Raw genomic sequence first — 18,762 nt, 5'->3', positions numbered from 1 at the left:
GGGATTACAGATTGGACAAAAAGGTCACGCCATGATCAGCAGCTACACCAGAGGTATTGGAAAAATAAATAAAAAGAACATATTTTCCCAAACTGCCTCTCTTGCCAGGAAGTAACCCAGGAGTGACAGATCGACATGAAATAGTGCCGATATGAAGTATAACACAGGAATTCATAGTAAAATACACATATGTGTTCAAATGGACAAGGAGAAAAAGGCGTAGCATTAAAGGTTATTTAAAGCCTGTACTAGCAGCACATTAGCCTCAGACGGCTAACACAATGCTCACTTGATTAGCAGCAAACTGATGCCAGAAAAATTCAAAATCACAAGATTTGTTGCATGTTTTTGCTCCTTTTTCGCTGTTTCAATATCAAAGTGATGCAAACATTAATTTATCAGTAATTATAATCCAATAATATAATACATATTATTCTGCAATGAAGCTCATGATTGTGCTTTTACTTTTAGTGCGTTAACTATATTTTGATGCCAACACTTGTGTAGATTTACTTGAATGCATTACTTTGCCTTGTAACAGAGTATTTGTACACTGTGGTTCTTGCTACTTTTACTGAGGTAAAAGTTCTTCCACTGCTGCTGCAAAATAAGTTAAAAGGCCCTTTAAATATCCTGTATTGAAACAAGTGCATTTGTTGGGTTTCACTCCACTCATTTATTATTTTTTCCCTTGAGTATGTCGCTCATATGTGTATGATAAAGAAGATTAAAGGTTTCTGCTTTTGTCCACGTTGTTGAAGTTACAGTTTTCAGTCCCACAGATACTTTGATCACAACTCGTGATTTTGTCAGCTGCTGTTTCCAAAGTCCAGAACAAACTTTGAAGCTCAAGACAGGAAGTCCTTTAAGTGCTGAAGTAAAAGTGACTGTTCTATGACAACTGGACAAACTCCATCTGCTCATGAAGCTCGTGTGATCTGACCAAACCATCCAGAACAGACTGACTGTCCCTTCCAAAAAAAAAGTTGTCATATTACAGAAATTGTCAAGGCCTGATTACTTTCCTCAAAACTTTTAATTTCATTTTAGTTTTGCTGTTTGCAAAACAAAATGTTGTGCACTGAGACACTGTTGTGTTGTGAAAGCACAGACTGAAGGGTAAAAACCTCACCTTGCTGCCCTGTTGTTGTCTTCCATAAATTAGACAATGTAGGGTTTTATAGTCGCTCCTCTCCTGTATGCTCTCTGCCTCAATGTTTATTACCCCTCCGGTATTGATATTAAAATGCAGGAGGGGCTTGATGCATTTTTCTGTCATCTCTCTTTCTGACTTTAATAATACTATAAAGCTTCCTGCTGTGGACAGAGGGAGAAGGAGGGAGGGAGGTGGGTGAATAAATTATGAAAAAGAGGTTAATATATGATATTGGTATATATCACATCCAAACTAAGCCAGATCCCCTTTCGGGTTTAAACATTCAGCCTTTTAAAGGAAGGAGTCAAGTAGGGTCAGATCCATCTCATTTTACTGCCACTTGCCCCCCCCCCCCATGTGGACAGAGCTCATCTGCTGATCTCTCAAACATCTCATCTCACCATCAGTGTGTTGGGATGGTGTTTGTACCAAGGAGAACAGGAGGAGACTGTCACTTTACTGCCCTGCCATTTATTTCACCTGTCTGATCCTGCACAATCACAATCTGTCTAGTTGCGTAACCTCCTGCCCTCTCATGTTACAGTGTCGGTGTGTGCGGTTCTGTGTTTTGAACCACTGGAGGAGCCGAATCTTTGCTTTTAGAAAACTGGAAGCCCCCTGCAGTTCTGTGTACGGCCGAGAGTGCAGAGGGAGTGTGGACAGGAGGGAGGGGAAGCCCCGAGAATCAATAACCTCCTACTATCAACTGCATTTAGGCCTTAATAATATGCTCCACCGCACTGTTTTAATTTCAGCATAAACCTGACCTTTACGTCTTCTGTTCTGCTCTGCCTCTGTTCTTTTATGTTCCGGTCTCACTCACTCCTCCAGAGTTAGCTTACAGGAAATGTAGATAATGAAGTTGGAGAAGATCCAACACTTGTCAGTCACTTCGCTTTAATAATTCACTCAGCTGACACTGCTCCCGTCACCCAAGTGAGAAGGTTCACTTCTCACTTCCAATGGACAATCCTGACTTTATGAAAAGGGCTTTAGTAAGTTTCTGTTTAATGTTTAATTTGTTAGCCCAAATTTGTTGGGCTTTGGGTCATCAGATATTAATCTTCATCTTAAATATATATGACAAAATATAGCTCTTTAGCAAATGATATTTTAACAACAGTCAAGCTGTATAATTCATTCAGCTTCATAGCAGTAAATGTCAATAAAAATTAGGTGACAGGCACATTTTAAGTGAGATGTGGCCCACTGTGTGCAAACTGAATTAGCAGCATGCTCTAAAAATTAAGGTGTCCTTTGGGGGACTGTGTGACCCTCAACTCGAGGGCCTTGAAGGAAATCCTCATCAGACAGAAAAACACACAAACAACGGCTGATTTGACTGCACTTGTATTTTATGCATATATTAATTCAGTAATCTATTTTTTTAGAGACATCTGCTTGAGTTGTAGTTGAGGGTGCACATTCAGCCACATTCAGACATCTTACAGGGTGTCAGATCAACATTTGAACTGATGACAAGATCAAAACTTTCCATGCAAAGTTTTGCATCCAGGCTCTCATTCATTCATTCATTCATTCATTCATTTTCTTACCTGATGAAGGTGATGAGGGTCTGGAGTCTATCCCAGCATGCATTGGGCGGCGTGGATGCAGGCAGGCACCTTGGGCAGATGCCAGTGAGTCATCACCGGACTTCAAATCAATAAGAAGAATTTAATAATACATTTCTGCACGTACTATTTGTGACTAATGCAGCCTTTATAAGCCTCGTCAGTGTGTTTTGAAAAGAATAAAACACCTCTGAGATTATTATTATTATTTATTTATTTATTTTTTTAAGTCTCAATCCAGTCTTTCAGCAGGCTTCCTGGGCTGGACAGTTGTATTTGAGTCAAATGAGCCTATTACCGCCTCGTCTTAGCGCCACAGGGTCAGGTTCAATCAGGGAATTGGAAAATATCATTTCTGACGGGAATGGATTTCGTTTGTTCAAACAATCTCTTCTACTAATTACCCAAATGGACAGGAGCTGTCAGGAGACAATAACTATTCCCTAATAGAATTTGCCCCCAAGTGCAATTTAATTTTCTCCTCCGTGCTCTCTCCTAAGGTTTCCCCCTCGCTTTCTGCCTCTCTCCCTCTCTCTGCTCCTCTCCTGCTTTCGGACCAAATGCTTGGGGACACGGTGCCATTGCTACCTAATGTTGTTTTGTCAGTGGATGCCGGAGAAAGTGTGGACTGACTGATGCTGTTTCTCCGCGAGCTTCGGCTCATCCTGCCTGGGGCGGAAAAAAAAAAAAACTCTCGGTGGCATGGAGGAGAAGAGGAGGAGGAAGAGGAGGAGGAAGAGGAGGCAGCCTCACAATCACCGGCGAGCTGCCGTGATTCGGTAGGTCTGATGGTACATGTTCGTCTCAAGTTGTCCAAAATGTGCATCTGTGATAGAATGCATTTTGTTTTTATTGATCACGGCCGTCACAGTGAATTGCTGGTGCTGGTTTGCATGTTGTCATCTGCACACAATAGACTATTACCGTCATTCATGAAGTGTTTTGGTGCTCATGTGTCCATTTACTATTTTCTTTCTGTTTGTTTGAGCATGACTGACCTCTGTAAATCTGAAAACCTGCATTCACACACTTAAAAATAATAAATCCAATCCATTAAAAACGTGGTGTTTGGGCTCACGGTGAAGCAGGCCTGCTGCAGCGACTCATGTGTGACAGCACAGGGTGACACACACCTGTATTCTGCGCCATTATAAGCCTGCTCACCCCGCACAGATGGATGTGTTTCTGTATTTCTGACCTCCTGCTCAGTAAGATGGATCTGTGAATCGCAGATGTCAATGAACTCGTCCACTGAAATATTAGATCTAATTAGAGGTGGCTGGGTCAACGGCGGTGGCAAAGGAGTCGCCCTCTGCTTGAATTATTGCCCGAGAGCTGCTTCCTCTGCAGCTTCTTTATTTCTTACAGTAACGCCTTCGTGTGGGCAAACATAAGCCGTTCCAGCTCTCTCAGAAAGGCCATTATTGTCATTATCTTATACTTATTTTTCCTCCTACACTTGCTTTTCTGTCTTGTATTTGAGCGCGTTGTTTAAGGATAAAAACGGGATTTTATGCTCAATTTAATCGGAATTATGCGTGAGTGTAAACAAATGAACGTGTTTTTGTCACAATTAAAAATAGATTTTTGGAGGCTAATTTTTCACTTCATCTTTGAAGTATTCTTGTCTTCTTGTGCAGTGTAAATATTCCAGATGTGGATGGTTTGGCGGTTCATTTAGTCACCCTCACGTTTTGTTGCCATCTCCTTTAACGCGCCCCGTCATTTAGTGTCCCACTAAACCAGATGTGCGCTCTCACATCTTTTTTCTTTCTGCGTTCTGCGTCCGTCAATTATTCTAATTGTGTTGCCCTTTGCTGACAGGTTAAGAGCATTTTTATCTGCATTGTTTTCCGGGGCAGCTAAAGGGTCTCGATACCAACAATCAGAGTAATTGAATAGTTGAATAAATTGAATGATCTTGAGGGGAAAAGTGTATAATGAAAATAAAGTAAGACCAGATGATTCCCTTAGCACACATGCACGCCATGGATGGATGGATGGAGGGACGGATGGATGGATGGATGGAGGGGACACCTGGGCTGGAGACTGCAGCTTTGAAACGGCTGGATAAAATTCCTGTAATATCCCAGCCTCTTTTTTTAATCAGCTTGATGTGCGTTTTCATTTTACTAAATTACATTTGAAACATTACCCACACAGGCGAGCGGCTTATGGGATTCTGGGTCCCTACAGTATATAAACGCTGTGCGACAAAAGAATAAATAGTCAGTCGTTTGAAAAGATCCGTACGGGAAAAGAAACGAGGACAAATCAGCATAATGTAGCAGAGAGAGATTTTGGCTGCGTTAAGTTACTGGTTTAAATCGGAAACGCGAAATATCACAAGGCAGAAAACTGGAATTTTCAACACAAATTATTATTTGTAATTTTCTGAATGTTCCAGTGTTAATTAAATTGTATCTTTTAATAGGACTTGGGGGAAATATTTATTTCCACGACAAACTAGATTTTTTTTAAGCTTAGATATGAGGTCAACACAAAATCAAAAGCCTATTATTATTATTATTATTATTATTATTATTATTATTATTATTATTATTATTATTATTATTATTATTATTATTATTATGCCATAGAATTTCGTGAAATTGATACAATGATAATTGTAACATTTAAGAAGCTGGAAAAATCACGGTAGGCTAATTAATTATATAAGAATGACTAAAATCAAACAACGTAAAACCTAATTTCTTGTTCAAAATAAAATCAGTGGTCTTGTCATAGTTAACCGCGCGTCCCAGGTGTGTCTGGCCAGGTGTTTCAGGGCGAGCCGCACACGTTCACCTGGGCGCTGCAGGCGGACTCACTGCTGATGGGAGCAGCCTGCGTCGGTTTGGACGAGGACCGGCGGGGAAAGCGCCACTGTGCGCTTTTCTTTCCACGCTTGAGGTAAATTGGAAGCGAAGATTGAGTTCATCTAGCTTGAACTAGCAGCCCTCCGGGGGGAATATCTTATCCGGGAGAGCAGTCTCAGACGATGGGGTTTGAAATGAACAGTGTCAGGAGGACTGCGCCCAGACTCCTAATCCCACCTGTCACTGAGAGGGATCCAGCTGCATGGGCGCCGGCGCTCACTGCCGGGGAAGAGTGCAGCTCATACAGGTGAAGGTGCTGCGGGTTTGCCTCCGACATGTGTCCAATCATATCACTCCTGTGGTGTGCCTACACCTTTGCTCCCACGATAGTTTGCATCTTTTCACCCTGAAAACATACTTAAACTGATATAAGAAGGCTGTGTTCACGAAAAACGAGTGAATGAACACCTGGAAAAACATTGGCTTTATTTCTCGTTGACACCTTGCCCGTGCGTACATGCGCCTTTTATATTTACAACCACATACCTGCCTCACACAGATATCAATGGGAAAACGAAAACAATATTTATTCTTAAAATGATAATAAATTTTCAATCCCGGAAAGGCAGGGTTTGTCTCGTGGCCTCCGGCCTGAACTCAAACTCGCACCTCGATGGCAAAGACTCAGCATTACCAGTGATGTGTATGTTCTACCAGGTGTGCTGCTTCAGTACATCCCCGCCCTCGAGCTGATGTTCTCTAAAACTTCCATTTATTACTGCATTTCGTCCAACGAACCTGCTTGTTGGAGAAAATTCTTGTTTAAGGCTACAGACTAGCACACACACTGAGTGAAATCTGCGAGGACAACTTTCATATCTTTAGAAATCGTTAAGTGCTAAAAATAAAAGTGAAATGGAACTACTCCTCATTTTCCTGGCTGCATGGGACCCCGCTCCTCCTCCTCCTCCTCCTCCTCTCCAGAAGGAGCCCTGCTGGCCCGGGGCACCTCGGGGAGCCACTGCAGTGAGCTATTTATGGTCTCCACGAGAACAAGGTCCCGCCTCTCCGGAGACATTTTCATATACCACGTTAGACGCCTCTCCTCCTCTGCTTTCTCCTCCTCGCGTGTACACCTATGGAGGATGCTTTCCGCCCTCGGGGGCCTCCTCTTCCTGCGCTCCCATTGGCCCCCACTGAGCCTCTGCCGCGGTGACGTCAGGCCCCGCCGCCCCTGCAGCGCTGAATGGACCGAGCAGCCTGTCTGATTCACTCCAAAACAGCTCGGCACGGCGCGGCACGGACATCATCCACGGGAATAGAGACGTAACAGGGATAGAGGCTTGCCGGGACAGCGAGGAGGGAGCTCAGCCCGCACAGAGGAGAGAGGCCTCAACATCAGCACCATCCTACTTTTTTTTTTCTCTCCACAAGACAGGACGGGGGAGTGCGCCCACCGTGTTGCGGGTGTATGTGCGTGCGTTTGTCTCCCGGTTTGGATCACGATGATGCAAAGTGCGGCGGTCCTACCGACAGAGAGTCCTGTAAAGAGTTTACCGGAGATTCTCGGGGTGCCACTGCAACGTAAGACATTTTTTTTTAACCCTCCCTTTTCCCGTCGATTATTAATCTGGAACCCGGTTGTTGAGTGCATCCTGTGCTGCGGGGTTTCACTGTAGGGAGAGGGGTTTAGGGACAGTAACTCGACCGAGGATGAGGATGAGGAGGCTGAACCTCTTAGATTGTCACGTACAGGCCAATGACGTGTCATGCTGCTTATGTTTCAACGAGCTTTAAGACGCCTTAAATAATGCTGATTATTGGCCTCAAAGCCAAGCAATGACCAACCCGCATGTCCAATTAATCTTTGCAGCCTCACGGGGCTGTGGGCTGTATTCTGCAATAGGCTGCAACACTTGACTCGAGCAGAGGATGCCACTTTGGTTATTCATCCCATCCCTCGAAGAGCAGGAAGGATCATTTCTGTTATTTTCCAGTTTGGCCTCAAACTTTGCTCCATCCTCCTCCAGGCTGTTGCTCTTCCAGGCTTCTCAGGCAGCTGTTAATTTGTAAACGAGTCTGGTCAAGAGATCAGACGCAGTTGTCATCACCTATCAGACAAATATACACCCTGACTTTGACTGACACTCATGACTGGGTCAAATTAGTGCATGATAGTTATTGTTATTATTCTTATTACTTCGTTTTCGTCTCTGAGGCAAGGCCCAGATATGAGATTGTGTTTTTATATTTTGCAATTTAGGCTCATTTCTTTTTGAGGATGAGACCGAATATTCATCTCAGCTGTTTCATAGCATCTTATTGCCTTGTCTACCTTCCAGCATCAAAGGCCAGAATTACTTTACATCTGTTGGCCCGGGCGTGTTAATCAGTGCCAGGCCCTTCATAATCTGATCGTGCAATCGAGATAGAAGTGCAATGGGATACATGTCTGCTCTGACCTAATTATTTATAAGCGAGTTAGTAAAATGTACAGATGGACCAAGTCTAATAGGCTACCCCCCCAAAAAAACCCAAAATAATCCACAACAAAATGGGATAATTCACTTAGATAATTAGTAGACTGCTCCTTGATTTTAAAACACTGAGAATGAAACGTTTTGTTCTTTCACCCACTTAAATAATAATGAGCAAATCTAACATACAAATTTCCAAAAAATCAAAATCTAAATATTAGTCTTATGTGCTTTGTAGCAGCATTACTGTCGCATGTTTACTGCAAACCAGCTGCAAACAAAAGCCCAGGTGAAGCAGGATCACTGTGTGAGTCCCTTGCAGCCTGTCCAGCCAAGTATTTAAACGTGACTAAAGGAAGAAGAGACTATATGTGTTCGGCTTATGCTCTTTAATTTTATAAATCGAGGCAGATTAAAAGATTGGATAAGGATCCTGCCACTCAGCCCCCTGCAGCACCAGCATCCATCCTGGATTTAAACCTGGATTATTCCAGGAATAAAAGCAACAGAGAATTTATCTAAACAATGTTTTATATCGCGGACAGAGTGCTCTGCTGACTCAGGGCGATTACACCCAAACCTTAACCTGCAGGCTATTAGTCTGGGATATAAAGTGTTTACTTCACGTTTAATTACCACAAATCATTTGACAATTGAAAGCCGGAGAGGCTGCCAGACTGCACTTCTTCTTCTATTAAGAAAAAAAAAAAAAAACCGCGTTAAAGCAAAATGTGTCACTTCCTGTGTGAAATGACGGAGGTGATGAGACTGAATGCAGTGAAGAGTGGAGGCAACAGATATCAAGATATGAAGCCCTCCTGAATACACGAGGTTACTCTCTCTCTCTCTCTCTCTCTCTCTCTCTCTCTCTCTCTCACACACACACACACACACACACACACACACACACACACACACACACACACACACACACACACACACTGAAGCTGGACGGTGGACGCACTGTCGTTGCCAAGATCGTGCTGCTTTCCTTTCAGCACCACTTCTCCTCGCTCAGCTTCATCCACCCACCACTTATCCCCACACATTTAAAATGCCTCTAATTCATCTTCTTTTTTAAAAGCCAAGGCGCAGATTCAGGTTCAGTCCTTTCAAAATAATTTCTTCCATTTCCTCTATCCCTCTGAGACGAAAGCAAACCAGCTCGACCTACAATGCTGGTCTGTGTCTGGGCAGCAATGGTGCTCTGTATTTATTGTGTAAACTGCTTTCTTTTGGTGGTTTATTATCATAATAATCACAATAAAAATCTGTTCCTTTCACTTACATAATTGCTGCATTGAACGCATTTAATTTTAAACCAGTTTTTCAAGATGTGAGCATGCGTTTTAGAATACGCGCGTCCACGTTGTGTGCAGGCTGCCTTGACCTCCGTGTTGCATAAGCTTTGTTTTTTTTGCAGATGTGTGCACGCTCTGGTGACATTAAGCATAAGGCATCTTGAGCTTTAGACGGTTATTGTTAGATGATTTCACAGCCGAGATGTTTCTCTGGATGGTGAATATCCCCGCTGCCGCAGCCCGTGTGTGTGTGTGTGTGTGTGTGTGTGTGTGTGTGTGTGTGTGTGTGTGTGTGTGTTCATATACTGGTGTTTGTTCTGCTCGATATTGATTTTTCATTATCGGATATTATGTGGATGTTTGACTAAGCGAAGCTGCAAAAGAAAATTTTGTAAAATCACACAGCTAGTTGCTGAATAATTGAGGAAGATGAAAGTCAAGAGTATTGGTCAGTGTTTTGGGTTTTAAGATGAGGACGAGGCCTGTTTCACAACACCATTAGTTCTCTGATAAAAATGATGGAAAGGATACATTTAATTATGATCAAAGACTATAAAATAAACGAGTTTCTGCACATGGGTAACATAACTCGGGTTAGTCTAAAGACACTTTGCACCCTGGTTGTTCTCTAAACGTCAGCTTTTAGAGGAAAAATGCGTTTTGTTATGGACGATCATTTGATTTTCTCTTTAATTTCTCAATTTAATTTCACCTTATTGAAATCTGCAGCTCACTGTAGATCATCAGTGCCGATGCAGACTTTAATAACATAAAGGGTTTTCAGGGTTTAATACCGCATGATCCCCGTTTCTGCATGTGCACATGCGGTCTGCTGCTTCCCACATGGAACTGAGTGATTCACATCCTGCAGCCACATCGCCTGCTCACACTGAACCTCTTGGAAATGCATCGAGAGAGATGATCAGACTTTAGAGGGACAGAACTGGTTAACAAAATGTAAAGGAAAAAATTAATTCAATATGGTTGTCAAAAAGTAGGCCAACTCTGCACCGCTGGGAAACAGCTCCGAGTTCAGCACCTTGGACAGAGACGGTCAGGTTCACAAAGCAGAAGCACGCGGACAATTTATTGCTAATTTACTCTGTTTGGTATCCTGTTATTATTATTATTTTAAATAAATTATTATTAGTATTAGTATTAAGCAATCACTGAGACAAAAATGGGTCAAAAAACATTAAAATAACCTTTAAAAAAAAAAACAACTAAAAATATCACAGGATTAGTAAAGACTAGACTGAATCTAGTATGTAAATGGTAGAATTAATTTTAGATAATAAAATTACTTGACCAGTAAGTTTTAATGTGGAGAAAAAATATGCAGCCATCCTGTCTAATAAGAGATATTGTGATTTTTAAGACTGAACTGAAAAAAGGGACATGATGGAGGGAAAACCACCTGTTTTAATGTGCAAAGCTCAGATTTGAATTTATCTTCTTCACCGCTGAAAGCACATATGAAATTAATGCTGTGATAGGAAAGTGAACACTCGCCTGAAATTTCTGTGGATCAGCCGGGTTTCCTCTCCGTCTCTCCCCGCTGACTTGTGTGTGACCTTGTGCTCTTGTGTGGCCGCAGAGATCCCTCAGTGTGCCGGCTGCAGTCAGCACATCCTGGACAAGTTCATCCTGAAGGTGCTGGACAGACACTGGCACTCCAAGTGCCTCAAGTGTGCCGACTGTCAGACTCCGCTGGCGGACAAGTGTTTCTCCCGGGCAGGAAGCGTCTACTGCAAGGAGGATTTCTTCAAGTAAGTTGGCTTTTTCTGCGTCGCTTTCTTATTTTCATTTTTTCTCAAAGGTAGAGTTAAATGTATTCATTTTTCCACAGCCGCCCAAGCTTTCTTTTATAAGAACCGAGTTGGATTACCTCGCTTTAACTGTGTTAACGCCAAATTGCACCGAGAAAAGGTATTATTTTGCTCAGTTTCACTCTAATTGGGGTTTTGTGAGTGGAAAAATGACTAATTCTGACGGAAATATGGTTTTGAATAATTCGGCTATATTTGATATTTACAAAGCAACTTATAAGTTTAGATTATATCTTGGTAAAATAAAAATGTTAGCAACATTAGCTTAAATTGTTAGCTTACTTTTTCGAAGCTGCTATTCACGTGTTAGCATAAATCCAGTGTTTCTCGTTATATCTTGCTGTTTCGAATTTTATATTATAATATCATTATTATATTATTATATATTTTTTTTAATATAATGAAATAAAATAATAAATTTAGTCTATGTCTGGTATTTTTACAGATTTTTTTTTTTTTTTTTTTTTTAGTTTCCGTTTAGGGTGTTTCTCAACCAAAACAACCACACAGAGAACTAATAAACTGATAATCACTTGGTGAATAATTGCTGATTGTCCGGTTGGAATTAATAATTATTTTTGTGTAATTGTTATTTGATTCTGTATTAGACATCGTTGCTCAGCAGGTCTGTCATAAATGGATGTTGATATTCACATTTTTACAGGCCGCTTTGTCCAGCTAACGAGAGAAAATTTTCAAAATAAGGCCTCAAAAACCTCTTTTCTGCTCCTCTTTGCCATTTCTCCCTTTTCTTTCTTTCTGTCAAACGATTTGATTTCCGAGGCTTTACAGAAGAAAATTGAGTTTGACTCTTAGCCAGAACAGGATCAGCAGATCCGGGCTTTTTACTAAATCATGTTTGAAAGGTTTTAATGCTCGAAGCTTGAAAGAGACCTAAAGAGCTCTGGAGACTCACTGAGAGAGAGCTAACTGTGTTAGCTGACCCGGGTGGGGGGGGCGGCAGGGGGCTGTCTGCATGTTCAGACTGCGGTTAGGGGAGAACACACACACATGCATAAACACAGAAACACACATGTGCATAGACACACAGATCCCAGTAGTGATTTGGAGGCTTCACCTTGCTCTTTTTATGTCTGTGGGCTGGTTGTGTGATTTAAAGCCTCTCCTGAATCAGTGTTTTATTGGTTTTCCTCAGGGTGTGTTTACTGTGAACACCCACCCTCCTCTTCCTCTTTTCCCTTTTCCTCCTCATCCTCTTCCTTCACCTCCTCCTCCTCCTCAGCTCTCAGTACTTCATCTGCAAACACATAAACATGCAAACTCGCTCACACACACAGACAGTGTACACACACCGCGCGGTGCATTGATCCTCTCCATCCATCAGCCTGAGGACAGGTCTATCGTTAACAGAAATGCAATCCAGTGCTGATTTTTCCCTCTACAACAGCTGGAGCTTCTATTAATACAGACACCGTGCCATCATTCTTGGCTGCAGTAGAAGAAAAAGCTGTCTAGCATGTGAAATTTTAATCTGGGCAGGTCTCGCTCTCTCCATCAGCCTGTAAAATGGGTATAAATAGGAGAGGGATGTCAGTCCACCTTGCTAGTGTTTTGCATGAAACTGCCTAACAGCAGCTCTCTTCTTCATGTTTTCCCACAGGCGTTTCGGAACAAAATGTGCATCATGCCAACAGGGGATCCCTCCGACGCAGGTTGTGCGGAAGGCGCAGGACTTTGTGTATCACCTGCACTGCTTTGCCTGCATCATGTGCAGCCGGCAACTGGCCACCGGGGACGAGTTTTACCTCATGGAGGACGGGAGGCTGGTGTGCAAGGTGGATTATGAGACTGCAAAACAGAACGGTAGGTCTGCATGCATGCAAAATGTTAAGCAATAGCTGATACTGAAAGAAAAAATACAGGTTAAAACTTAATTTAAAAAGATCTGCTTCAACAGTCATGACCACAGAATAAAATCAAGCCACTGTGTCCACTGTGTAATGCAGTGAAATGAGTACTGACTGTGTTGTTTGTCGTCTGGGTGTGGATGCTGTTTCTCTCCCTCCTTCTCTCCAGAGATTCCATGCATCTCTGATTGATTATGTAAAGTGAAGCAACGCTCTTATACGGTGTGGCCCCAATATCGCCGCTCCTCTGGCACTCAGGCTGCATAGATTTATGTCCTCTGCTGTGGGAGTGGGACAGATGCACAAGGACAATAATGCACTTCCATACATGACCATTCACTTCATTTAACGCACATGTACTCCACGCAAAGGCCGAGGGCCACTGCCTGTTAAGGCAGCGTGACAAATGTAAGTAGAAGTCACTCACACTTGTAATGATGTTTTCAGATGATTCAGAGGCGGGGACCAAGCGACCGAGGACCACCATCACGGCCAAGCAGCTAGAGACCCTCAAAAGTGCCTACAAAAACTCGCCGAAGCCGGCACGCCACGTCAGAGAGCAGCTGTCTTCAGAGACGGGGCTGGACATGAGAGTAGTGCAGGTAGTGGCTTCTGTCTTTTCTCATTCAGGCTGTCTGTTACCTCCAACCTGCACAAAATGCAGCAGCTTGCGTTACTCGCTACAAAAAAAAGTCATCCAGCATCCTGATTTGAGCAACTTTAAAGGAGCTACCATTTTTAATCATTCAACTTTATCACTAATGCAAAACAAGCACTTGGGCCTTTGTTATCAGGGCCTTCAGGCTGTGGAACAACCTTCCCAAAGAGCTACAACGATTGCATTTTATCTTAAAGATAAGACAAAGACACAATACAAACACCTCTTAAAATCTGTTTGTATTTCTACTTCAATGCAGTGATTTTAATTGCTTTGCTGCCTTTTCTTATGTTGTTTCTGCTTTAATAATTTTCGCTAGGATTTTCTTCCCTTTTCTGTTGATTGAATATTGAATTTTGAATATTTCTTTAAGAGAGCAACAACAATATTTTTGTGTTTTTTGTAGTTTATTTTCAGGAGTTAATTTAGACTAAGTTGGTCTACATGTACCATGTATTCCAGTCAGGTTTTAAACTTCACAGTTATTCAGTAAAATGCATATTATTCTCATTTAAACACGATGCTTTGAGGAGTTTAAGATTTAAAATATCACAATAACAAATAAGTCAGACTAAACTGAAATTTGTTTTCATTTATGATAAATTCTATGATCTTATTTATGATGATGTTCTGATGTTTGAGTAGCATTTAATTGTTTTGGATAATTGCAATATCAATTCTTCTTTTCACTTCATGCTAACTATTATCATCTCTGTCAGGTGTGGTTCCAGAACCGGCGAGCAAAGGAAAAACGTCTGAAGAAAGATGCAGGACGACATCGCTGGACTCAGTTTTATAAAAGTGTCAAACGCAGTCGAGGAGGAACTAAAGTGGAGAAGGAAAGCTCGGCCGACGACGCAGGACTCAGTGACAGTGAGCTGAGCTTCAGAGGTACGTACCGTGTGGATAACTTCAGCCAAGCACATATCTGCTATTGCTTAAGAGAGAGATTCCTGAAAGGGAATTGTCAGTCATGCTGTCTTGCTAATGGGATTAAGGGACCCTACAAGCTGCTAAATGACACGGTTGAGTGTCATTGAGTGCAGCAACGATTGAATGTGTCTTTGTGGCGTTTCATTTGTTTTCTTGCGTTGTTCAGTGCACGGTGTCAGGAAAATCCAAATTCTCATTTCACATTCCCCTCACATCTCCCCGCGGCCGCTGACGCATCCTCCTGCCTCCGTTTGTCGCCATGATGGAGCTTATTGGAAAAGAGAGAGGGTCCTTAGTGGGATGCAAACGACATTTTAGACATCCCTGTGTTATTTAATGTTTGCAAAGCCCGTTTTGGGTAGTCATAAAAGTCTTCAAGCCACTTTTAAAAAGAAGGCCATTTTTATGAGAAATGAAAACATGGTGACAGAAACTCTATAAAGCATGTGAGGCTTTTAGTCAATTAGAAAGAAAGCGCTCTGAGGCTTTGTTGTTATTGAAGCCACTCGGGGGAGAGATTGAGATGGAAACAAATATTTTGTGCTGCAGTAATTGCACACATACAGACCTCCTTTGTTAGAGAACAACATAAAGCACCTCATTTCTCACCAACAAAACTCAAATGCTTATCAAATATTTCAGTGGCTCAGTCGTCCACTTACTGTACGTTTGTGAAATCCACATAATGTTGCCTCCATAAATCTCACTCATAAAAGCACTTAACTGTATTGAAACATAACAACTATATAATGCTCTTGCGGTTGACAGCGCTGTTGGTGTGTCAAGTTTTTACACCCCTCGTGCTAAGTGATGGTATCTCCCCCACAGATGACCAGGTCCTGTCAGATCTTGGCCACGCCAACGGGCTTTATGGGAGTGTTGGTGATGTGACCAACAGCGCGGTGCTCAACGGCAGCTTCTCTGTGGATGCGGCGGGGCAACCCTACCATGACATCAGAGCAGGAAGCCCCTACGGTCTCCCTCAGTCGCCCTCCTCCATCACCTCCCTGCCCGGCCACACCCCTCTCCTCAACAACCTGGGCTTCAACATGGACAGTCTGGTGGTGCAGGGCGGGCCGGGCGGCGTGGGACAGGCCCTGAGGGCCATGGCAGGGGGCCCGACTTCAGACCTCTCCACAGGCAGCAGTACGGGTTACCCCGACTTCCCAACCAGCCCTGCCTCATGGCTGGACGAGATGGACCATTCCCAGTTTTGAGTCTCGATGGCGGTGGAAGATTGCTGTGCTGATACGACAAAAAACAGACTCACAAAGCTTTTTACATTTCTTTCTATCGCCCTCCAAGACTGGTATTTTTTGTGATTTTGGGTGAAGAGGAGAAGGAAGAGAGGAAATGTGACTCTCAGTCCCTCAGCAGTCATAACAGTGAGGTAACACCCGGGGTCGGGATGTGCAGTCCGGATAAAAGCAGTGAAGAACACCTCCACCCCGCTGAATGTTCAATCTCAACACTGTCGTACAGTTTTTGTTATCACCTGACTTTACTTTGTTCTTTCATCCTGAAAATGAGACTGGATTTCCAATAAGTCGGTGGATTTTGCTCACAGGGGAGGTGATATTGCCTCGTCTCCCAAATAAACCATCCCTGTCTAACAGCTACAACAATAGGGCTACAATCTCGATCAAAGTCCCTATGAGACCCAGGAGGCACCTGCATGCTTCTTGACTGATAATGAGTAGGACTGCTGTCTGGCCATATCAAAGCCTTTACATTGGCGATGCACTTTACTCTCCTCTTCTTTTTCTACACATATGGACAGGAATGCAGAGAGAGGAGGAGGAGAGAAAAAGAGGAGAGACGTATGCACAAGGCAAAAACAGTGTTTCATTGGGAGAGAAATTTACAAGAACAGTGGCACAAGTGTGAATTTTGAACCATGCTGATGTTTTTTAATGTATTGCTGAAGCTTACACGTTATTAGGAAGTAGATGGCCGTTGGTCTGTCCGTCCGTCCGTCCGTCTGTCCGTCCGTAGAAACTGATGTCTCCTCTGTTTGAGTGAGGGCGAACACCGTTTGCTACACAGCAGGTCTCTCTTCTATATTTATAGGTGCTTGACTTGTTCTTGTCTGTGTAAAAGCTGTCTGCGAGCGGACGCCTGTCAGTATTAAATGATCTGTTTCCAGACATCAAAGCTTACGTGTTGGAGGACAGTCAAGAAGTTTAGACGTTTTGGAGAAACTCCGATCATTCTAGTGATGTGTCACGCATCTAAATTATTAATTTATTTTTTTTGAATGCACAGATATAAGACAAGGAGATATCCAATTTATAAGACATGCAGATTCTTTTGCAGATATTATTGAGCAAATGAAATGGTTACACACACACATATAAAACATCCATTTGACGTTCAAAACACCAACGAGTATTTGCAGGACCACTGGTATAAACTTGCTTTGTGTTGGCTCTTCTGTTCCTGATCCAGACTTCTCTTGGTAATCTACTCAGTCCAGCAGAGCTCTGGCTTTGCCTGCTATCAACCTACTTACTGACCCCCAGATGTGTTGTCAGTCTGTTCTCCCCCTGCCTGGCCTCCATGTCAGAGGGATTATCACAGAGCCCCCCACTATCAGGGCTGATACTCTGCTGGAGCTTCAGTGTCGGGCTGATGTGTTTCTTACAGTTCAGGCCATATCAGCTACATCTTAAAGCCCCCCATGACAACTCAGATTGAAGGCTGATTCACTATAAGTGCAACCCCTGTGTCCGATTCTCTTCAAATGCAAACTTTCTCTCGGCATTAAGAGCCACTATCAGTCTGATTTGACCTGTTGAGCGTCAAACCCAGTGGCTCTTTCCATCTTAGGGACAGCTTGCTTGAAAACACATCTGTACTTCTATTTCTGTTTTGTCAAAAGAAGAAAAAATCAAATCTCATCTTTGCCAAGTCCTTTTTTATTTTAAACCAGAGCATCCTATTCAAGAGCCATAAAGCAAATCAACAAACAGAAAGTGACACCTTTAAGAAAATCTGGTAACATTTTAGATTACAGCCCACAGACTGCAGTGTAATTATCCAGTAAATATGTGGTTTTAATGAAATACCTACTGTGTAACTGTACTGGGATTCGTACAGTGGAAGAAGTCAGCAGGTTACAGAATAAGGGGATTTGTATTTAAGGTGGACTAATGTTACGTAAATGACACCTTGAATGATGCATTTATGATTTTCAAAATTATACTTTGGGAAGTAACAATATGAAAGGGATTAAAATATGAATTATAGTGTACGTTATTGTTGTTGCTGGGAACAAAACATGAGTTTTTCATGAACAAGCTGCTGTGAAAGATCTCCTGTGAGTACCGTGTAATTATCTATTATGTATCAGATAAAAGCATTTCCAGTGTAACACAGTTTTATGTCCCCTTAAATGCAGATCTTTTACCCCTTATTCCCTGTACGTAGCAGTCAGTACCCTGTGAGTGCTTCATTGGTACCTCATATGTACAAAATAATAACAGTGTAATTTGTGGGCTATAATTTAAAGTGCTAAGTGAAAATCATCTCACATTTACTGTTTTGTTAGATCTACGTTGCCTCAGAAGTTTGCATCTTAATTGTTGTAAATTTTGTACAGTTTGAAAACGTGTTGATCGTCTTGTTTCATGAGCGCTATTTATTATTGCCATGTGTCTTTGAAAAAGATGTAAAAGAGAGCACTGAATTTATTCATTTATGCCTTCTGTGTAATGGTATGAACCGTGTACAGTCAAATCTATATGAGGAAAATAAAGCTGAATTGTCTTTGGGTTACCCTCGAGTGCATTTCTCCTCGACAGAGCCGGCCTGCGGTGATGAATGCGGGAGTTAAGATTTTCAGCCGAACTTTGTTTTCAATATATCAAAAGAAGAATATCTGCTGTAGGTGTTTTTATTATTTTTGCCTTATCTAAACGCTCTTAGAGCGAGTTAACCCGCAAATTCATTTACCCATTGAGAGCATTTACCACACACTTAGGCCTCTATTCAATTGTGGAGATCCATTTAGTACCACCAACAGACAGTGGTCAGTCAGTTAACAGTGATTGATGCTGCTTTCCTCTCTCGCTCTCGGGGTGGGGGTGACAAGAAAGATGCATGAAGAGAGAGAAGAAAGAGAGAAAGAAAGATGAGAGAGAAAAAA

At 42.3% G+C, this 18,762-nt stretch overlaps 1 protein-coding gene across 1 annotated transcript; it reads left to right on the top strand.

The window, feature by feature from the left end:
• The first annotated feature begins 3,432 nt into the window (after positions 1-3,432).
• lhx4 (LIM homeobox 4) lies at positions 3,433-18,392 on the top strand. The gene is made up of 6 exons (XM_076725872.1): positions 3,433-3,509; positions 10,860-11,096; positions 12,778-12,980; positions 13,472-13,626; positions 14,402-14,573; positions 15,444-18,392. Exons 1-6 carry the CDS (start codon positions 3,433-3,435, stop codon positions 15,830-15,832), a joined length of 1,233 nt encoding a protein of 410 aa, XP_076581987.1. The 3' UTR covers positions 15,833-18,392.
• The last annotated feature ends 370 nt before the right edge of the window (positions 18,393-18,762 follow it).

Source organism: Chaetodon auriga, chromosome 3 (assembly GCF_051107435.1).
Source record: "Chaetodon auriga isolate fChaAug3 chromosome 3, fChaAug3.hap1, whole genome shotgun sequence".
Classification (NCBI taxonomy): domain Eukaryota; kingdom Metazoa; phylum Chordata; class Actinopteri; order Chaetodontiformes; family Chaetodontidae; genus Chaetodon; species Chaetodon auriga.
Note: the sequence above shows the minus strand (reverse complement) of the source record. Positions and strands in the feature narration are given on the sequence as shown.